At 38.4% G+C, this 18,011-nt stretch overlaps 1 protein-coding gene across 1 annotated transcript in view; it reads left to right on the top strand.

Moving 5' to 3' along the window:
- TMPRSS15 (transmembrane serine protease 15) overlaps nucleotides 1–18,011 on the top strand; it is a 101,974-nt gene that overhangs the window by 41,843 nt on the left and 42,120 nt on the right. The window contains 4 exon segments of the mRNA XM_054024200.1: nucleotides 904–1,053; nucleotides 8,620–8,725; nucleotides 9,555–9,705; nucleotides 10,986–11,127. Coding sequence (XP_053880175.1) covers nucleotides 904–1,053; nucleotides 8,620–8,725; nucleotides 9,555–9,705; nucleotides 10,986–11,127 — 549 coding nt within the window.

Genomic DNA, 18,011 nt, shown 5'->3' with positions numbered 1-18,011 from the left:
TAAAAACTGAAGCTTGTGGATATGTCATGAGAAATATATTTAAGAATGAGCAATTGAAGATCATTGGCATTACCATTTGTTCTTCAGTATCTGCTCACTTGAGGGTGAATTAAACTGTGTAGTTACTGGTGGCTTAACTCATTGCAATGAGTGATGGTCCTAGAACAGTTAAAGCAAATAGAGGAGCATATCAGCTTCAGTCAGTAGACATATTGGAAGAAAATCTGAATGTAGCTAATCTGTTTGTGACAAATGAAGGACAACTACATGAATTAAGCTTAGATGTTTCCAGATATTCAGGGGAAAAATTAGGCATAGGCTGGACAGGTGGTTGCTGTCTAGGATGCTACATTTTGAGTAATGGGGGTGAGGAGGGCATGACCCTGGGGGAGAATATGGTTACATGAGGCAGCTGACAGGCCAAGATTCCTGTGCTCTGGGAACCCTTGCATAAGGTGTGAGCTGCAATAGAAAGTATGGTGGGCAGAAGACAAGATCCCCTTCCTATTGGGGAACAATACTGAGCAAGATAGTGTGAGAGAGAAAAAGAATTGTGGAAGCCTTCAAAAGAACAATGCTGGAGTGAACACAGGGAAAGGGGAAGAAAAGAGAATGGGATATTGTTGAGCTATGGAGCATCAAAGGAATTCTTAAGTGCTTGAGCACTTAGAGTCAACTCCATGAATACTGCAGCACATAAAGGAGTTTAGGCTCATTAGGAAAACATATACACTGTTTCAACTTTATAATGTTGCTCCTGAGTGGAGTGAATCAAAAATGGCCATATGTTGCAGTCCTCATAGGCACTCTTAAAAATCCAAACTCTGTTTTTTCATAGAAATGAACAGTTGGACATGCTGATGAAATCATCAATCTTACACTCTTATCTGATATTATTCACAGATAATGAAAAAATTAACTGCAATTTTGAAGATGGCTTTTGTTACTGGAGTCAAGATTTAGAAGATGATAGTGAATGGGAGAGAATTAGTGGGCCCACCTTTCCATTTATGTCTGGCCCTGATTATGATCATACATATGGCAACTTGTCAGGTAAGAACAAATTATAGCAAAGAGTTTAATAGAAGGAACATCCAAAGAAAAAAGTTAATTTTAAACAAATAGAGACTATTCATGGGCTGCACATTTTGAATTAGTAATTGTGAATACTCATCCTAGAAAACTGAATCTGAAGTTTCTGCTTATTCAATGGGTAAACAAAAATATCCCCATATGATCTGTCAGCCCAATCAATACTAATCAATGTAGTTTGAATTTCACTTTGAATAATCACAACAAACTCTTTGTAAGACTGAGAATTATTCAGAATTTATTCAGTGATTTGCTGAAAATTGTAATTTGCTGAAATATAAATTACTTACAGAAAAAGAGGTAAATTGCCTAATACGTTATTTGGTATAAAGTATTAATCTGGCTGTAATACATAAATGTGCACTCCCTAAATAGTCTTGAGAACAGTATCTTATTTTCATTCTCAAATTCTGCAAGCCAAATCAGTTGAAATAACATGGAATTCATTTAGTAAAGCACTTGGCAGTGATTTTCAACTCTGAATTTTTCATTTATTCTAGATGTTTCCTCTTTCACCTCACTAGATCTAAACTGACAGTTCTTATATGCAATATTACCATTATTTCAACATTCAGATTTCTACTGCCTCCGTTTGATGTAAACATAAGAGCTGGCATCATTATACACAGATATTAAAAATGTTCAATTTTGTTCGCTTCTCTCCAAAAAAGCAAAAGAGATAATACACATTCAACAAGCCTCAGAACCAAATCAGCATAATACTTCAAACCTACACTAGAAAAGATTTACTTTCAACTTAAATTAGATTTAAATCTCACCTCACTTTCTTCCCATCATATTGTATTAAATGGTGCCATGCCTCATGCCAAAATGATGCATGCTACATAATAATACATATAAACAGCACAAACTCTAAAGTAAAACTATATGTATTACTGGACAAGTTTCTCCAAATTGATTCAGATTGCTCAGAGAATTAATGAACCAAGGATCAGAAAGAAGTACATTGCTTGAAATATTTGCAGACATTTTCAAAATAGGGATGACATGTTTCCATTTAATCTTTCATTCACCTACTGCTAAAGAAAACTTTTTCAATATAGTTGAGGATCATGGAATGGCTGATATGGGACTTGATTAATAAATAATTAAAGGACGGTCCTCTGGTGTCCATGCCTTGTCGTGGCGGGACAGCTTGTGTGCTCTAACGATCCCCAGAGTCTGTGTTGGCTGGGGCTTTTTGCTCCTGGTAGGTTCAACCATGCTGGATTGGTCTGTGGGGAAGGGGCCAGACAAAACTGCAATCCTGGTCCTCCAGGTTCGGGAGTTAGGCATAGGGCTAACAACCCTGTCCCATAAAAAACAAAATATGTTATGGAAACAGCAACGGAGAAATCTACCTTTACTGTGTGTGATGGCCTTCAGGAGTCAATGACCTGTATGACTGCCAATGGTGAAAAGCCAAAAGGAAGCCACTGGCATGAAGACTGAAGTGCTCAATACCAAGACAAAAACCAGACTTGGTTTTTGGAACGTACGGACAATGTACGAAACAGGGAAGCTAGCTCAGGTCACAGCAGAGATGAGACGCTATAGCTTACTCATTCTGGGTGTCAGGGAGAGCAGATGGAATTAGATCAGAAAGATTAACAGCAGCCTCGGGAGAAATTTTGCTCTATTCTGGACGGGATGATGGACAATTCTGAAAGGGTGTTGCCACCCTTTTGAAGAAGGGAGTGGAGCATTCCCTGGTCGAATGGAAGCCCTTCAGCAGCAGACTTATGAGAGCCAGACTGAAAGGGAAACATAATAATATCACCCTGATTCAGTGCTATGCTCCGACAAATGATAGTGATGAAGAAGTAAAAGACAAATTCTACCTTCCACGACAGGTGGAGTTAGAGAGAGTACCATGCCACGACCTAACTATCGTCATGGGAGACTTGAATGCCAAGGTCGGTAAGGACAACACAAACAACAACAGAGCAATGGGAAGATATGGGTGTGGCATCATGAATGAAAACGGGGAAAGGCTAGTTGATTTCTGTAATATGAATGACCTAGTCATCAGTGGAACCCTATTTCATCATCATGAAATTCACAAGCTGACATGGTATTCTCCAAATGACAGAGATAAGAACCACATTGATCATATCATGATCAATGGCAAATGGTGACGCTCACTGACGGATGTGAAAGTGAGAATGGGTGCAGATATAACCACCACCTTGTGAGTCTCCATCAAGCTAAAACTGAGAAGTGAGGGTCCACCAAACAAGGGACATAGACATTATGACATTGACAAGCTAAAGTCCCCTGAAATACAGAAATCCTTTGTTCTGCAATTAAAGAACAGGTTTCAAGCACTTGCAGACCTTGATGAAAAGGACGGGAATGCAGATGAGGAGATCAACAAGAAGTGGGACAAAATAACAACAATTTATAAACAGAGCAGTGAATCCTGTCTAGGCTACAGCAGAAGGGAAGGAAGGAGTGGATTACACCCAGCACATGGAACTCTATAGAAACGAGATGAGCCCTGAAGAAAAAAGTTTTAGACACAAAATCCCGGAAGCTAAAGGACAAATACCACAAGCAGTGTAGTAAGGCACACCAGGAGGTCAACCACCTTGTGAGAACAGACAAACGGCATTATATTGATAATCAACACAAACAGAGGATGCAGCTGCTCATGGTGAACAAGGAACCATCTACAAAATGACGGCTTATCCGTGGTGAACGGCAGACACCAACAAACACTCTCATCAGGAACAAACAAGGACACCTACTAACAACCAAAAAAGAACAAGAAATGTACTGGATAGAGCATTTCAAAGAATTGTTGAACAGAGAACCACCTAAAAAGGAAGTAAACATTCAGGAGGCAGAAGAAGATCTTGATATCAACACAGACACGCCAACTAAGGAAGAGATAATTCAAGCTATCAAATCCTTAAAAAATGGGAAAGCTCCTGGCAAGGATAACTTAAATGCAGAATTGTTCAAGGTAAATCCTAAGTTAGCAGCATCTATCCTGGCCCCTCTATTTAATCAGTCTGGGAAAGGGAAAAGGAAAAGGTGCTGGATGGGTGGACCAATGGGGTTATAGTGAAGATACCAAAGAAAGGAACTCTCAGTGATTGTAATAACTGGCATGGTATCAGACTTTTATCTGTGCCAAGCAAAGTAGTGTGTAAGATCATAGTCCAGCATATATCAAAGGCAGTCGATAGCGTTCAGAAAAGAGCAAGCTGGTTTTTGGAAAGTGCGTGGCTGCACAAACCAGATTTTCACTCTATGAAACATAATAGAACAATGCTTAGAATGGCAATGGCAATTCTACATAAACTCCATAGACTTTGAGAAGGCTTTTCTTAGCATTCACAGGACCAGCGTATTGTGCATTCTGCGGGCATATGGAATCCTTCTCCATATAATCAACATCATCAAAAGCTTTTATTTCAACGTTACATGCACTGTTGATCACAGTGAGCTCAAAGTCAAAACAAAAGTACATTAGGGGTGTCTCATGTCTGCAATCCTCTTCAACATTGCCATCAACTGGGTAATGCAGCATATAACAGAAAACATGCCAAGAGGCATTAAATGGACACCCTTCTCATCCCTTGAAACCTGGATTTTGCAAATGACCTCGCTCTCCTATCACATACCCAACACTATATACAAGAAAAGGAAACTCAACTCAATACATTCAGCCAGCAAATTGGACTGAAAATCAACCACAGTAAGACAGATATCATGACGTTTAATATTGCCTCACCATGACCTGTATGGATAAAGGATTATGTTCTCACCAATGTAGAAACTTTCACATACTTGAGCAGCACCATCAGCCAGGATGGTGGAACAAGCCAGGACATCCAGAACAAAATCAATAAAGCCAGGAACACATTCAGGAGCTTAAATACAGTCTGGAAATCATCAACATACAAAACCAAAACCAAACTCAACATTTATCAGAGCTGAGTACTTTCAACATTACTTTTTAGTGCAAAATGCTGGGGAATGAGAAAGTATGACATGTCCAAACTGTCTTCATTCCATACAACCTGCCTCAGAAAAATCCTCTGGATCTTTTGGCCCACAAGAATCTCAAACCAAGATCTGTTGAAGCAGTGCAGCCAAGAGGTTTTGAGCACCAGCATTTCCAGGAGGCATTGGAGATGGATTGGTCATGTGCTTCGGATGGAAACTGATTCCATCACCAGAGTGGCAACAAGATGGACATCTGAAGGCAAGCAAAAATGAGGCCACCCAAAAAGAACATGGCGAAGAGCTGAAAAACCTGTAGCACAGCTGGGGAACCATTGAAAGACTTGCCAAAAACAGACAGGAGTGGAGGAGCTTCGTCACTGCCCTAAATGCCAGAGGCGTAATAGGATGATGATGATGATGATGATGATTATAATTAATGCCATTCAACATGAATTTATGGGAAATAGATCCTGTCAAGCTAACGACATCTTTTCGGTGAAATTAACAAGTATGGTTAATAAAGGTACTAGTGTAGATGTAATATACTTAGACTTCTGTAAGGCATTTGACTTGGTGCCACATGACATTTAGATTTAAAAAACTAGAGTGATATAAAATTAACATGATCCACATTAAATGTATTAAAAGCTGGTTAACTCTGATAGGTCTCAAAATGTAATTGTAATAGGGAATTATCAACAAAAGGGTGTGTCTCTAGTAGAGTCCTGCAGGGATTGATTCTTGGCCCAATGCTATTTAACATTTTTATCAATGACCTGGAAAAATACATAAAATTATCATTGATAAAATTTGCAGATGACACAAACTGGGGGAGTGGTAAATAACGAAGAGGACAGGTCACCTCACAGATTCAGAACAATTTGGATTGCTTTGTAAACTGAGCTGAAGCAATAAGAACATAAGAATGGCCATTCTGGGTCAGATCAAAGGTCCATCCAGTCCAGTATCCTGTCTTCGACAGTGACCAATGCCAGGTGGCCCAGAGAGAGTGAACAGAGCAGGTAATCATCAAGTGATCCATCCCCTGTCACCCATTCACAGTTTCTGGCAAACAGAGGCTAGGGACACCATCCCTGCCCATCCTGGGTAATAGCCACTGATTTTTACTATGGCTAAATGTGTACATCTGGGAACGAAGAATGTATGCCAAACTTACAGGATGGGGACTTTATCCTGGGAAGAAGTGACTCTGAAAAAGATTTGGGCATCATGGTGGATAATCATATGAACATGAGCTCCCAGTGCAGCTCTGTGACTAAAAGGTTCTGTTGATCCATACAAAGGGGAATCTTGAGTAGGAGTGGAGAGGTTATTTTCTCTCTTTATTCGGCAATGGTGCAACCACTGCTGGAATATTGTGTCCAGTTCTGGTGTCCAGAGTTCAAGAAGGATGTTGATAAATTGTAGAGGGGTCAGAGGAGAACCACATGAATGGTTAAAAGGATTAGAAAATATATCTTCTATTCATAGACACAAGGAGCTCAATCTATTTATCTTAAGAACTAGAAGGTTAAGGGATGATTTTGATTACAGTCTATAAGAACATACATAGTGAACAAGTATTCAATAGTGGGCACTTCATCCAGCAGAGAAACGCGTAAGACAATCCAATATCTGGAAGTTGAAACTGGACAAAAGAGTAAATAAGACAGAGGTGGGCAAACTATGGCCCATGGGACTGTCCTGCCTGGCCTCTGAGCTCCTGGCTGGGGAGGTTAGCCCTGGGCCCCTCCCTCGCAGTCTCAGCTTGCCGTGTCGCCAGCGCTCTGGGCAGCAGGCTGCGAGCTCCTGCCGGGCAGCGTATAGTGTATTAAATTGCTCCCAGTAGGAATTTGCTACTTATGGAGCACTAGAACTGGCAGCCGTAAGTAGTACACCGTAAGTAGCACATTCTTACGGGAGCAATTTAGTATACTACTCCTGGGTAGGGAAGGCTGTGCCTCCCCAAACAGCCTGGCACCTGCCCCCGTCAGAACCCCTGACCCATCCACACACACCCCGCTCCTTGTCCCTTGACTGCCCCCTCCCTGGACCCCCCACCCCTAACCACCCCCTGGAACCCCACCCCCATCCAACCTCCCCTGCTCCCTATCCCCTGACTACCCCGACCCCTATCCACACCCCCACCCCATCACAGGCCCCCCAGGACTCCCATGCCTATCCAACCCCCCCTGTTCCACGTCCCCTGACCGCCCCCCCAACCTCTGACCCATCCAATTGAGGCCTGTCCCCTGACTGCTCCCAAGTACCCCATGCCCCTTATCCAACCCCTCCCGTCTCCACCCCCTTACCATGCTACTCAGAGCACCAGGACTGGTAGCCGTAAGTAGTACAGCATAAGTAGCACATTCCTAAGGGGAGCAATTTAATACACTACGCCCGCCCTCCATACAGTTTCGGAACCCCAATGTGGCCCTCGGGCCAAAAAGTTTGCCCGCCCCTGAAATAAGGTATAAGTTTTTATCAGTGAGAGTAATTAACCATTCGAACAATTTATCAAGGGTTGTGGCGGAATCTCCATTGCTGGCAATTTTAAAATCAAGATTAGATGCTGTTCTAAAAGATATTCTCTAGGGACTTTTTTTGTGGGGCGGAACATTCTATGCCCTGTGTTATACAGGAGGTCAGATTACACGATCACAGTGGATTTAGATCTTAGATTCTACGAATCTATGATTATGAGCATCTCTAAATCAATACAGAAATGAAGGACCTGATTTGGATTTCATTCTACAAACCAATCTTTTATGTATTTGAATGAATCTTGCAGACATGAAACATCTATACAATAGAGTCTATACAATACAATCCTAGCATCTGTAAGTTTTCTTCCTGACATCACTGGAACCAGAATTTCACCTTTAGGACTCTTAATTCTGTGGCTAACATTGTCTTTCTGATCTGAAATGAGAGTGTTTCTCCACTTAATTTTACCCCATTTATCATTTTCACATTGCAAAAGAAAGTTTGGGCTCCTAGCCTCAAAGAATTAGTGTAGATAACTCTAGCAAACACATTACCAAACAATGTATGTTTCATGTTGATATTGCTTCCAGCTACGACAAATTATTGTCCCAATCTTTTTTCCTCCCCCCGCACATCCCATTATGTGGTATGGAGGGTATGGAGTGGGAAATAATCTCCCTCCAAAAGCCTGTACAACTGTCATAAGGGCAGTCTCTGATTAATTCATTATAAACTCCTTGTGTTAAATCCTGCCCCACTTGGTGAAATTCCCACTAACTTCAATGGGGCCAGATTTTCACCCCTTGGGTAGTTGCTCAGTCATTGTGCAGGTTAAGGGCCCATTAAAATATATAAGAAGTTTTAAATCAATTGCTTACCAACATGGATAACTTTACACTTACATTTTCACCTGCTATTGTGACACTCCCCAGTCTTTCCGTGTATTTCGCTCTATCTGCAGTTAACACTGATGTTTCTGGTATTTTTTACTAACCCGATTCTTTTTATTGACCATAATAATTTAGTGTCATCATCAAACTTCATCAACTTGATAGCCAATGAAAGATATTTACTGTTTTACAGGATTTTATATTTCAACACCCATAGGAGTTGCAGCGAGACAGCAGAGAGTTCGGCTTTTTAGCTTGCCTTTAGTTCCGGCTTCAGATCAATTCTGTCTAAGTTTTTGGTACGTTAGAAAGCATCTGCAAGTTACATAATTACTAAGTATAACCTTTAATTAAGAATGAAATCATATGTAAATGTATTTTTGTCATAAATTATTTGGTCAATTGGTTCAAAGTCTACAACGTGGCTTAACCACGCAGCAGGAGTGCAGCACAATTCTGCAAAGAGTTTGGATTTCCATGACAAACTAGAGATTCCTCTGCTGAAATCCTGGCCCTAATGTAGTCAATGGGAATTTTGCAGCTAGGATTTCACTCCAGGTCTCTAACTATCCAGTTCCATAAGAAATTACAATATGGGCCTTGATCCAAATCAACAGAAGTCAATAAGAGTCTTTCATTGACTCCAGTGAGCTTTGAATCAGGCCTAGCAGGGATTAACAACCTTTGGCTAGCAGCCAAAGACCCATAATGAAGTCATGAGGCTTAAAACCTCATATTATAAAACCATTCTAGCTTGTTGAGCTTTCAGATGCCAGTCCTTCAGAATGACACATGCTGGAAGTCTGGTGACACATATTGGAGGGATGCTGTCATAATCAAAATGCGTTTAGAATATCAGTTATCAGAGTCTGAATATGATATTCTTTTGATACCCTGTATTGTAGAAATTTATAAATATTGGTGAGGTATTAGAAACAAATTCACAGAATGTATTGGGTGAAAATACATTAAAACCTTTTAGTTTTTGACCCGTCTTGACTTCAAAAAGCTACTTATGCAATGAAAAGCTTGAATTAGTATTTTCAGTATGATATTTCTTTTTATTCACTCATCTGGATGAATTCCAGTCTGATAGGATAATATAAAATCTTGGTATTTCCCCTCCAGGTATCATATGTATGGTACTAACGTTTATCGTTTAAGTATTAACATCGTGAATAGCAATAACATGGAAAAGACAGTTTTCCAGAAAGAAGGAAATTATGGAAACAACTGGAATTATGGACAAGTAACATTAAATGAAACATCTGACTTTAAGGTTTGTTAAGCTATTAATCTTTTTTATTACTTTAAGCTAACTCTCTTTCACTTTATTTTCCAACAACTTTTGGAACTGTTTGCAGTATTCCACATCTGCAAAAGCAATATCTTTTGTTGTCTGCTAACACTTACTGTCAAATAATTATTAGTATGCAGAAGACTGGGGCTTCAGAACTGGACCTTGTATTTTCTAGGGTTTAAATTATTGTTGTTGTTGATATGGTAGGACAGGGAGACTTACTGCTGTCTGAGGACTGCCAGCTTTGTATCCAAAGAGAGCTCTTTGTCACAGCAAGGGAAATCTGAGAACGTATCCAAATCTGATTGAAAGTTGAAATACCTTGACAATGAATGAAATATGAAGCATTTGTCCCTAATGAGATTCGACCAGAAACTTTAGATTCCCAAATAGTTCAGCCAATTAATTACATAATTATATATTTGAATTTAGCTTCAAAAGGAAATGTTTTTTATATCCAGCTGGGTATTCTACTTGTATCAAAAAGAATTAGTCTATAGTAGAACTACACTAGGTAATTCTTTCAGCTATTCTGCATTAGACAACAAATTCATTCCATAAGTATTAGGGATGACTAGTCTTGTTATGGTGGTGAAGATGAGCAGCCATTTGAGCAAAACCACTGCCAGAAAAGAATGCTAAAGATTGCAGTTACCATCTGAGCAAAAAATGCTTTTGTAATAAAGGTATAATCAGTTTTCCAGGAAACCTGGGTTTCCTTATAACACCATGAAGAATATTGCATTTGGCTGTTCAGATCACCAGCGCTTAATGTTTGGTAATAGGCCTGCTGTAGGTAATAGTAGGTTTGGGGCACAATAACAACAGTAAATTCTCTTCTGATTAAATTAGTGCAGCTCCTTGGAAATCAAAGGAGCTAAGCCAATTAAGGCCAGTAGAGAATTTGAACAATAATGATTTCAGATTCTGTGTGTGGAAACTTCATTATAATAGATAATGAAATTATAGAATTGTGTATTAAATCTCCTGACTCATTTGATATATAGGGGATAAATGAGAGGATCTCTCTGTTTGTAAGCATAAGCCACAATCTAGTCTTGTGTAGTGCTGTTTCACAAAGTTTTCTAGCAGGGAATTATCTCTTCTCATTAGTGACCCACCAGTGGAATTCCAGACCAGAGATTATGGTAGAAATAAAAAAAAAAAATGCATGAAAGAAGGGGAAATCTGTTCTGAAGGCACAGAGGGTTAGATAATTTAGCATTACATTCTAAATTTGTGTTTTCCATGAATTTCAGGTTATTTTTGATGCCTTTAAAAAACCAGGTCTAAGTGATATTGCCCTGGATGACATTGGACTGATAAGTGGACAGTGTAAGGAAAGTATTTATCCAGAACCAACTTTGGTTCCAACAAGCACTACTCCACCTTCACTTCCCAGTAAGTCTGTTTTAAAGTAAAGTATATGTTTATTTTCTAAGAATATATTTGTTTTTAAACATTTTCAACTCTTTAATTACTTAGACCTTTGTTCGTAGTTACAAATCAGGGGTCAAAATCTTAGCTGGCATATATCATCAAAGTTCTGTTGACATGCATAGGGCTACACTGATTTACATCTGTTGAGGATCAGGGCCTAGATTTTGAAAGTATCAAAGAATAAATCATCTAAATTTTTAAGGCCCACTGAAGAACTCAAATCCTGTCTCAATAATATGTAGAAAAGGAGGTTTCCTGGAATTTTATTTTAATGTTTATATTAGACTTTAGGTTTGGGGGCACCATCCAAACATTCCTCCCGAACAACAGTTCAATTTAAAGTTCATGAGCCATTAAAAACATTGGCTGTAAATCTCCTTTCTGGTGCACCCTACTCCTCTGTCTACACCAATCCTGGAAAGTTCACAGGAGCCATTGTATGGAGACCACAGAGATTTTAAATTCCAGAATTTATATTGTTTGAGGGTTTTTTTAAAAAAAATCTTTAATGCAACCATAATTTTGTTTTTGAAACATGCATATAACTCAGCGTAGAATCAATATATCTGATATTAACTCAGTAAGCTAGATCCACCGATCCTTCTAGGTGCCTTAGTAAACATATGAGTAAAACTAGTCAAAACATGATGAAAATTTATTTTGTTTTATTTTGGAGGGCTTTTTGCATTTTTTTTTTTTTTTTGGTGGAAAAAATCATGAGAATTTTGATAATTAAAAGAAAAAAAAAACTTGATGTGTGCCCAGAAGGTCTGAAATAATTGAAATTAACAATAAGTGCACAAGAGTCCTGTTTCATACTGGGTTTACTGTCATTTATAAATCCTTCTAGTTGCTAACTTGACAACATATAGTAAATAATGATGGTCTGAAATTAAAATAACGGGGGTAATTTATTGGGTGGGTTTCCCATCACTCAAAGTACTGTTTACTAATATTGACCTTCCACTAAAAGTCCCATCACCTCTAAATGTAAAGCATCAGTAAAGGAAAGCAAACTAAGACTTTCTGATTATATAATAAAAGATTAATTTTAAACCTTCCTTGCAATAAATATAAGAGGAAAGGAAAACTCAATAAAAAGTTTCCGTGTCCAAAGTTAAATTTGGACAACAAATTAATATTAATCACCATAATAAATTAGTTTAGTTCTTTCCTTTGTAGGCCTTCATTTATGTAAAATTCTCAGTGAGTTTTCAATAATATTATCTAGCAATATGGCATTCACTGAGTGAGAACACGGATCGTTCTTGGTTCATGAAGCAGTGTGATGAAGCTATCTTAATTCATTTCAATCTGGATACACACTATTCCATTTGAGCAGCATTAGAAGTTGAAAGTTTTTGAGATTGAAGCACATGAGTAAACTTCCACCAGTTTTTAAAATAATGCAAAAGAACGTTGAAGGATGTTCTAATGGTAGATAAATGACCAACACACTGAGCAGTTCCATCTGTGGGATAATGGAATCAGTATAAGATTTCTGTTTTACCACTGACAGCCATGTGCTGACCTGATTTTAAATCTATAACACATTTCTGAAGGTTTCAGAGGGGTAGCCGTGTTAGTCTGTATCAGTAAAAATAACGAGGAGTCCTTGTGGCACAGTCTCTAAGGTACCACAAGGACTCCTCATTGTTTTTACATTTCTGAAGCTGAGTTGTATCTATTTTTCTATCCCATCACACAAGAACTGAAAATTTCTGCACAGTTGAAATATTAAATTAAATAATTTATCTAAAGTATCAAGACCAACATGTAACATATAATGCATATGTTCAGCATGGAATTGATGGTAAGCACCCCGATTGTCCTTCATAGTGAAAATAAAGCATGCTTTCTGCGGACAGAGGATGGTAGAAAACTATGAGCATACCTTGTTTGCTTTCCTGTATCTAAGGCATACTAAAAATTATCTTCTTTTTAAGCTGTCAAAAGTCCTGAGTGCTTCAAAATAATGTTGCACTACAAAGACGGACTTTGTGCAAGTTTACTACTGACACTGATTTCATTAAAAATGTCATGTCAGAAAACAAGAGATGAGGAATCTGAGTTGAGTCAATTTCTTCTGCTAGACATTATGTTTCAGTAAAATGTGGCATTGTCTTTTGCAGTATCACAAAACGTTATTGAAATGCCAAGCATTTCTGTAGCTTTTTTGCATAAGACTGTCAGTTCTACATTTTTATTTGCAATATTTATTGCTGTAATCTGTGAATACTCATTTTCAAATCATGTTCTGACACTGAGCATAGCACACAAATAGAGTGGAAATGACTTAGAGTGTTTTTTGCAACGGAGTTGGTTGTACCCATCTAGATTGTGATCATGGCCAATGCACAAGGGATCTTTATGTGAGTAAGGGATTCAGGGCTGGGCCTATTTGGATTAATTAATAGAGCTGTCTTCAAAAGTGCTCAGAAAACCTTCCCCGGTAGTGCACAGTTGCCAACTTTCACGCGGTAAATAAGCACCCCGACTTTCACAATAAACCAAAAATCAAGCTAATCCCATTTCAAAACAAGGCCCAAACAAGCCAATCTCTAAGAGCCCCAACCCTCTATGTGACTAGATCCCCCTGGTGTGCAATCTGGGACTATGATGGGCCTGCTGTGCACCCCTGACTCTCTCTCCCCACCTTGTCCCTCCTTGCACCCCTTTGCACGGAGACGATCAAAAAAAAAAAAAAGAAGCAACAAGCAACAAGCCAAAAACTAGTCAACAAGCAACTCACAAGCCAATTAAGCCAAAAACAAGCCCAATTTCTGCAGGTTTTTTTGTATGTTTGCATTGTCTGCTGTAGTGTCGTCATCAGTGGGAAAAAAAATGTGTGTTGATTGCAGTTTGTTACTGGTAACTAGCATCAAGCATAAAGTCCAAAATAACTGCTTAATACTTTGTTTTTTATAAAGACCACTAATGATTTTGCCAATAATTTTTCCAGACGTGAGTAGAATCAATTACTTTTCTACTGTATTTCCTTGCCAGGGTAGCGCTTAGAGGATTGTGAGTAATGTGTCTTATGCTTAGACTTCACAAGATCAAATTTTGCCCCAAGCAACAACAAGCCATACCATTTTAAGGTAGCTGTTGTTGCTCTGCTAAAACCATCAGATGATATTGATTCAGAAAGCCAATTATCAATTGAAATATCTGTGTGTGTGTGTGTGTGTGTGTTTCTTAACAGAAAGCTAGTGTCGTCATTTGTTGCTGATCCTATCTATAGAAAGCGGACTTCCCTATGAACCCTTTGAACCATAACTCTAACTTGACATATTTTCTAACTCTACGTAATTTTTACATAAAATGTATGCGTCTTGAGACTACTGGCACTATTTTTTCTTTTTTAGAGCTTTTGCCATTTCTTTCCAAGAATAATAGTCAAATAGGAACCCATTTAGTGGGGCTAACAAAGGAAAATATTAAGCCATTCCTTATGTCCGAGAGCTTCCTCCTGCGAGAATTTTGTGGACAATCTCAACAGGAACTTTCCCATTGTGTAGGCGGTCTCTAAATGGCTGTGGAGGAATTCACTGCTTAATTCTGCTAAACTTGCAATTAAAAATATATTGCTCTGCATATTAGGTAATTAAGATTACATTCTTTCATTGTTTGCCCTTCTACAATGGTCATCCCTCTCTAACCACTAAGGCCCAAATGTGGAATGCAATGAGTGGCAAAGACCAAAATTAGGTACACAAAACAATTCTCCATGCAAGAAAATTACAGTATAGTGGAAGTCCTTCCTTTAGAGTAAATGACTCTTCCTGTGACCTCAATTTCAATGTTCTTTATTTTTGTTGTAAATAATTGTCAACAATAGAAGTGAGGAGACACCAAATTTGTGTTAATCATAGGTAACTCTGGGACAAAAATAAGTAAAATCCCTCAGAATGAGGTATACTTAAAAGATATGGCAACGATACATTTCAGACATAAATCATCTTTTATCACTGTGCCTAAAAAAAAGAGTATCAAATGTTTAAGGATTTTTTCTATCAATATAATTTCACCTCTTGTCTTCATGTGACTCCTGTCCGCTAGCTGAGTCATACTAATGTCTGTTGAGATTGTCTCACTGTGCATTTACAAAATCTGGGGGTTTGGTTTGCTTCTGAACAACAAAACGAAAGGACATTCCCAAAAAGAAAAATCCACAGAATCAAATCTTAGAATAAGATCTCCAAAAGTCACTGGGAAAAATCCCCACAGGTGTTTTCGTAAAAACATGTTTACATCATAGTCCCAGATAGTGCATGATGACTCAGAAAGATTCACACACCAGAATCACACTGGTTCAGATTTAAAATAGAAATGATAAATAAATAACCCAGTGGGAACTCTACCAAAAGTCCAAATAAAACTGCCTTCCCCCAGCTCCCAAATCTAGAAATGTTTTACTACCTCTCCTTCATTATCATTCTCATATTTAGTTCTTCAGATGAAGTTTGCCAAATGGAAATGATGAAATATCCCAATAAAGGCCATTTTCTTCTGGGCTTTTTCTACACTTAACAGAGCTTCTTGTCAGGAGATTTTTAGTTCAATTTTGCAGACTGAAGAGGTAAATGTATTTTGATGCTAAAAGTTTGGATGCTTCTGTGAAATGAACGTAATAACTTTTGGAGGTTCACCAGTCACTAATGGAAAATGACCTTCAAGTATTTTTGATGATCCCTTATAGTTTTGACAGTGTAAGTTTCACATCCTCAGAGACAGCAGCTCAGTTTCTGCCCATAGTTAAAAGAAACCCCACTGACTTAAGTGGGTTTGCATGGGATGCGACTAAGGGCAAAGTTTGGCCCAATGAATCTTAGTAGAGATAAAATCTTGTAAAACAAACAAAGATCAGATATTGCCAAGCAAGCAGAATTTTGCAATATGTATTGTTTTTTCCAAATCCTTCAACTCCATAAGAAATTAAGGCATGAAAGTTTCTTAGTCTATTGGCATTAATCATAAACCCTAGAATTGGCGACTGATTTACAAATGTAGCTTTTTATTTTAGCCAAAATCTTTAATTAGATGTTTTTTTCTTGGCGTGCAGGATGGTGCATTCTGTTCAAGGTGCTGGATCTAAAAAATTTATCCTGTGCAGATAAAATAGCATTATTAGAGAAACAGCCAGTTTAAACCAAGAGGGTTATATATATAATCACTTCAAATATTCTAATTCTTTACACACATGTACACGCACACACAATTAATATATGTCTTGTACATACAGAACGTTTTTTGTCAGATCATAACTCATGAGAAAAATTGTTCCATGGAAAGACAAATGGCTAGTTTTAGCATTTAGAAAGATTATGTGAATGAGCTAATAGGTATCCAGTGAAGTGAAAGTAACTGACATAAGTGTTTGAGAAATTCAACTATCACCCATTGTACGCTTGTTCAGTAGTTGTGGCCCTTTTATCTAATAACACTGCATATCAGGGATACTAAAGATCCATTATAATACAAGTCTTTTGTTGCTTTATTACAGAATATGTACCATCTTTTCTAAATAGCTGGACCACCATTAGTGTAAATGGTATCATCATAATTAGAAGGGCAGATACTATAAGTGCTTCTGCCAATTCCTTACCATCATTTGTCTCTAGACAACTCGTAATATATCTTGCTAGAGCAAGTATAAAGGATATCTTACTAGCCAGCTGTTTAATGTGAAATTATACTTGAAATGTATCTAAAATAGTAGCTCTTAAATATTTAAAAGCAATGACCCTTTTGAAACTTCCATTTAGTGTATAAATACTACGAGTGCTATCCATTTTGGCAGGCTCACTAATGCCACTGAAGTCTGGATGTATTTACACGGGGTCCTGACTATTCACCTTAACATATTTTATTAAAATATATTTTGAAAGGCTAAGATACACGTGCAGAGCTCTCAAAACTCTATGTTAAAAAAACCTTTATACATAACCCCTACACTTGTTCAGTATAGTCACACTATAATAATACCCTGCACGAACATAGCCCTTTTCATCCAAAAAGTTGCAACTGTTTTAAAAAAGTGGATAAGTATTATCATCTCCATGTTACATATGGGGAAACTGAGGTATAGAGAGGTGAAATGATTTGGTCCAGGTCACACAGTGAAGCAGTAGTTGAGCTGGGACTACAGCCTAAGTCTCCTGACCTGAGTCCTCTGTTCTAGCTGTGTGTCCAGGAATGAAGGGAGAGTGCAGTGTCATAAAACAAATAAAAGCTCACATCAGCAAATGGTGCTACCTACTGTTCATGGTGGCAGGCACACTTTTGGCATATCTTCAGTGCTCTCTTTTTTAAAGCATAATCCAATTGGGGCCTGTTAAATTATTCATCTTAAAAGTAGAAGGACATGGCTAGTTTTATGCACTGCCATGCAAGACAGCTAGGTTCCCTCTCATGCCCTGAGGAAAGGAGCGGCATAGAAAACAGAGGAGAGAGAAAATCTCATGGCTTGAGGAAATGTTCTTTGTGGCGGGGAGGCACACACAGAAATAGGTTCAGAAGGTCTATTGAAAGCATTGCTAAAGCCTTTTCTATAGGGTTAGATTAGATATTTGTATTATTAAGTGCACTGGGCTAAATTCTTCCCTGTGTTTCATGGGCTCATTGGAGAGGAACTCTTCCTTTCACCCACCAATGCATCTGCACATGAGTAGGGATGGATACCTTCCTAGTGCTCTATTGAACACAATTATAATAATTCCTAATAATAATACTAAGCTTTTCACAGAGCTTGGTTAGTGCATCTGCTGCCACACTAGTCTCTTCGGGCAGGATCCATCCGTTTGGAAGTAGAGTCAGGTCCCTGATTTTGTAGGTGCATGCTC

This window comes from Malaclemys terrapin, chromosome 1, assembly GCF_027887155.1.
Source record: "Malaclemys terrapin pileata isolate rMalTer1 chromosome 1, rMalTer1.hap1, whole genome shotgun sequence".
In the NCBI taxonomy this organism is placed as follows: Eukaryota; Metazoa; Chordata; order Testudines; family Emydidae; genus Malaclemys; species Malaclemys terrapin.
This window is presented reverse-complemented; position numbering and strand designations above follow the sequence as displayed.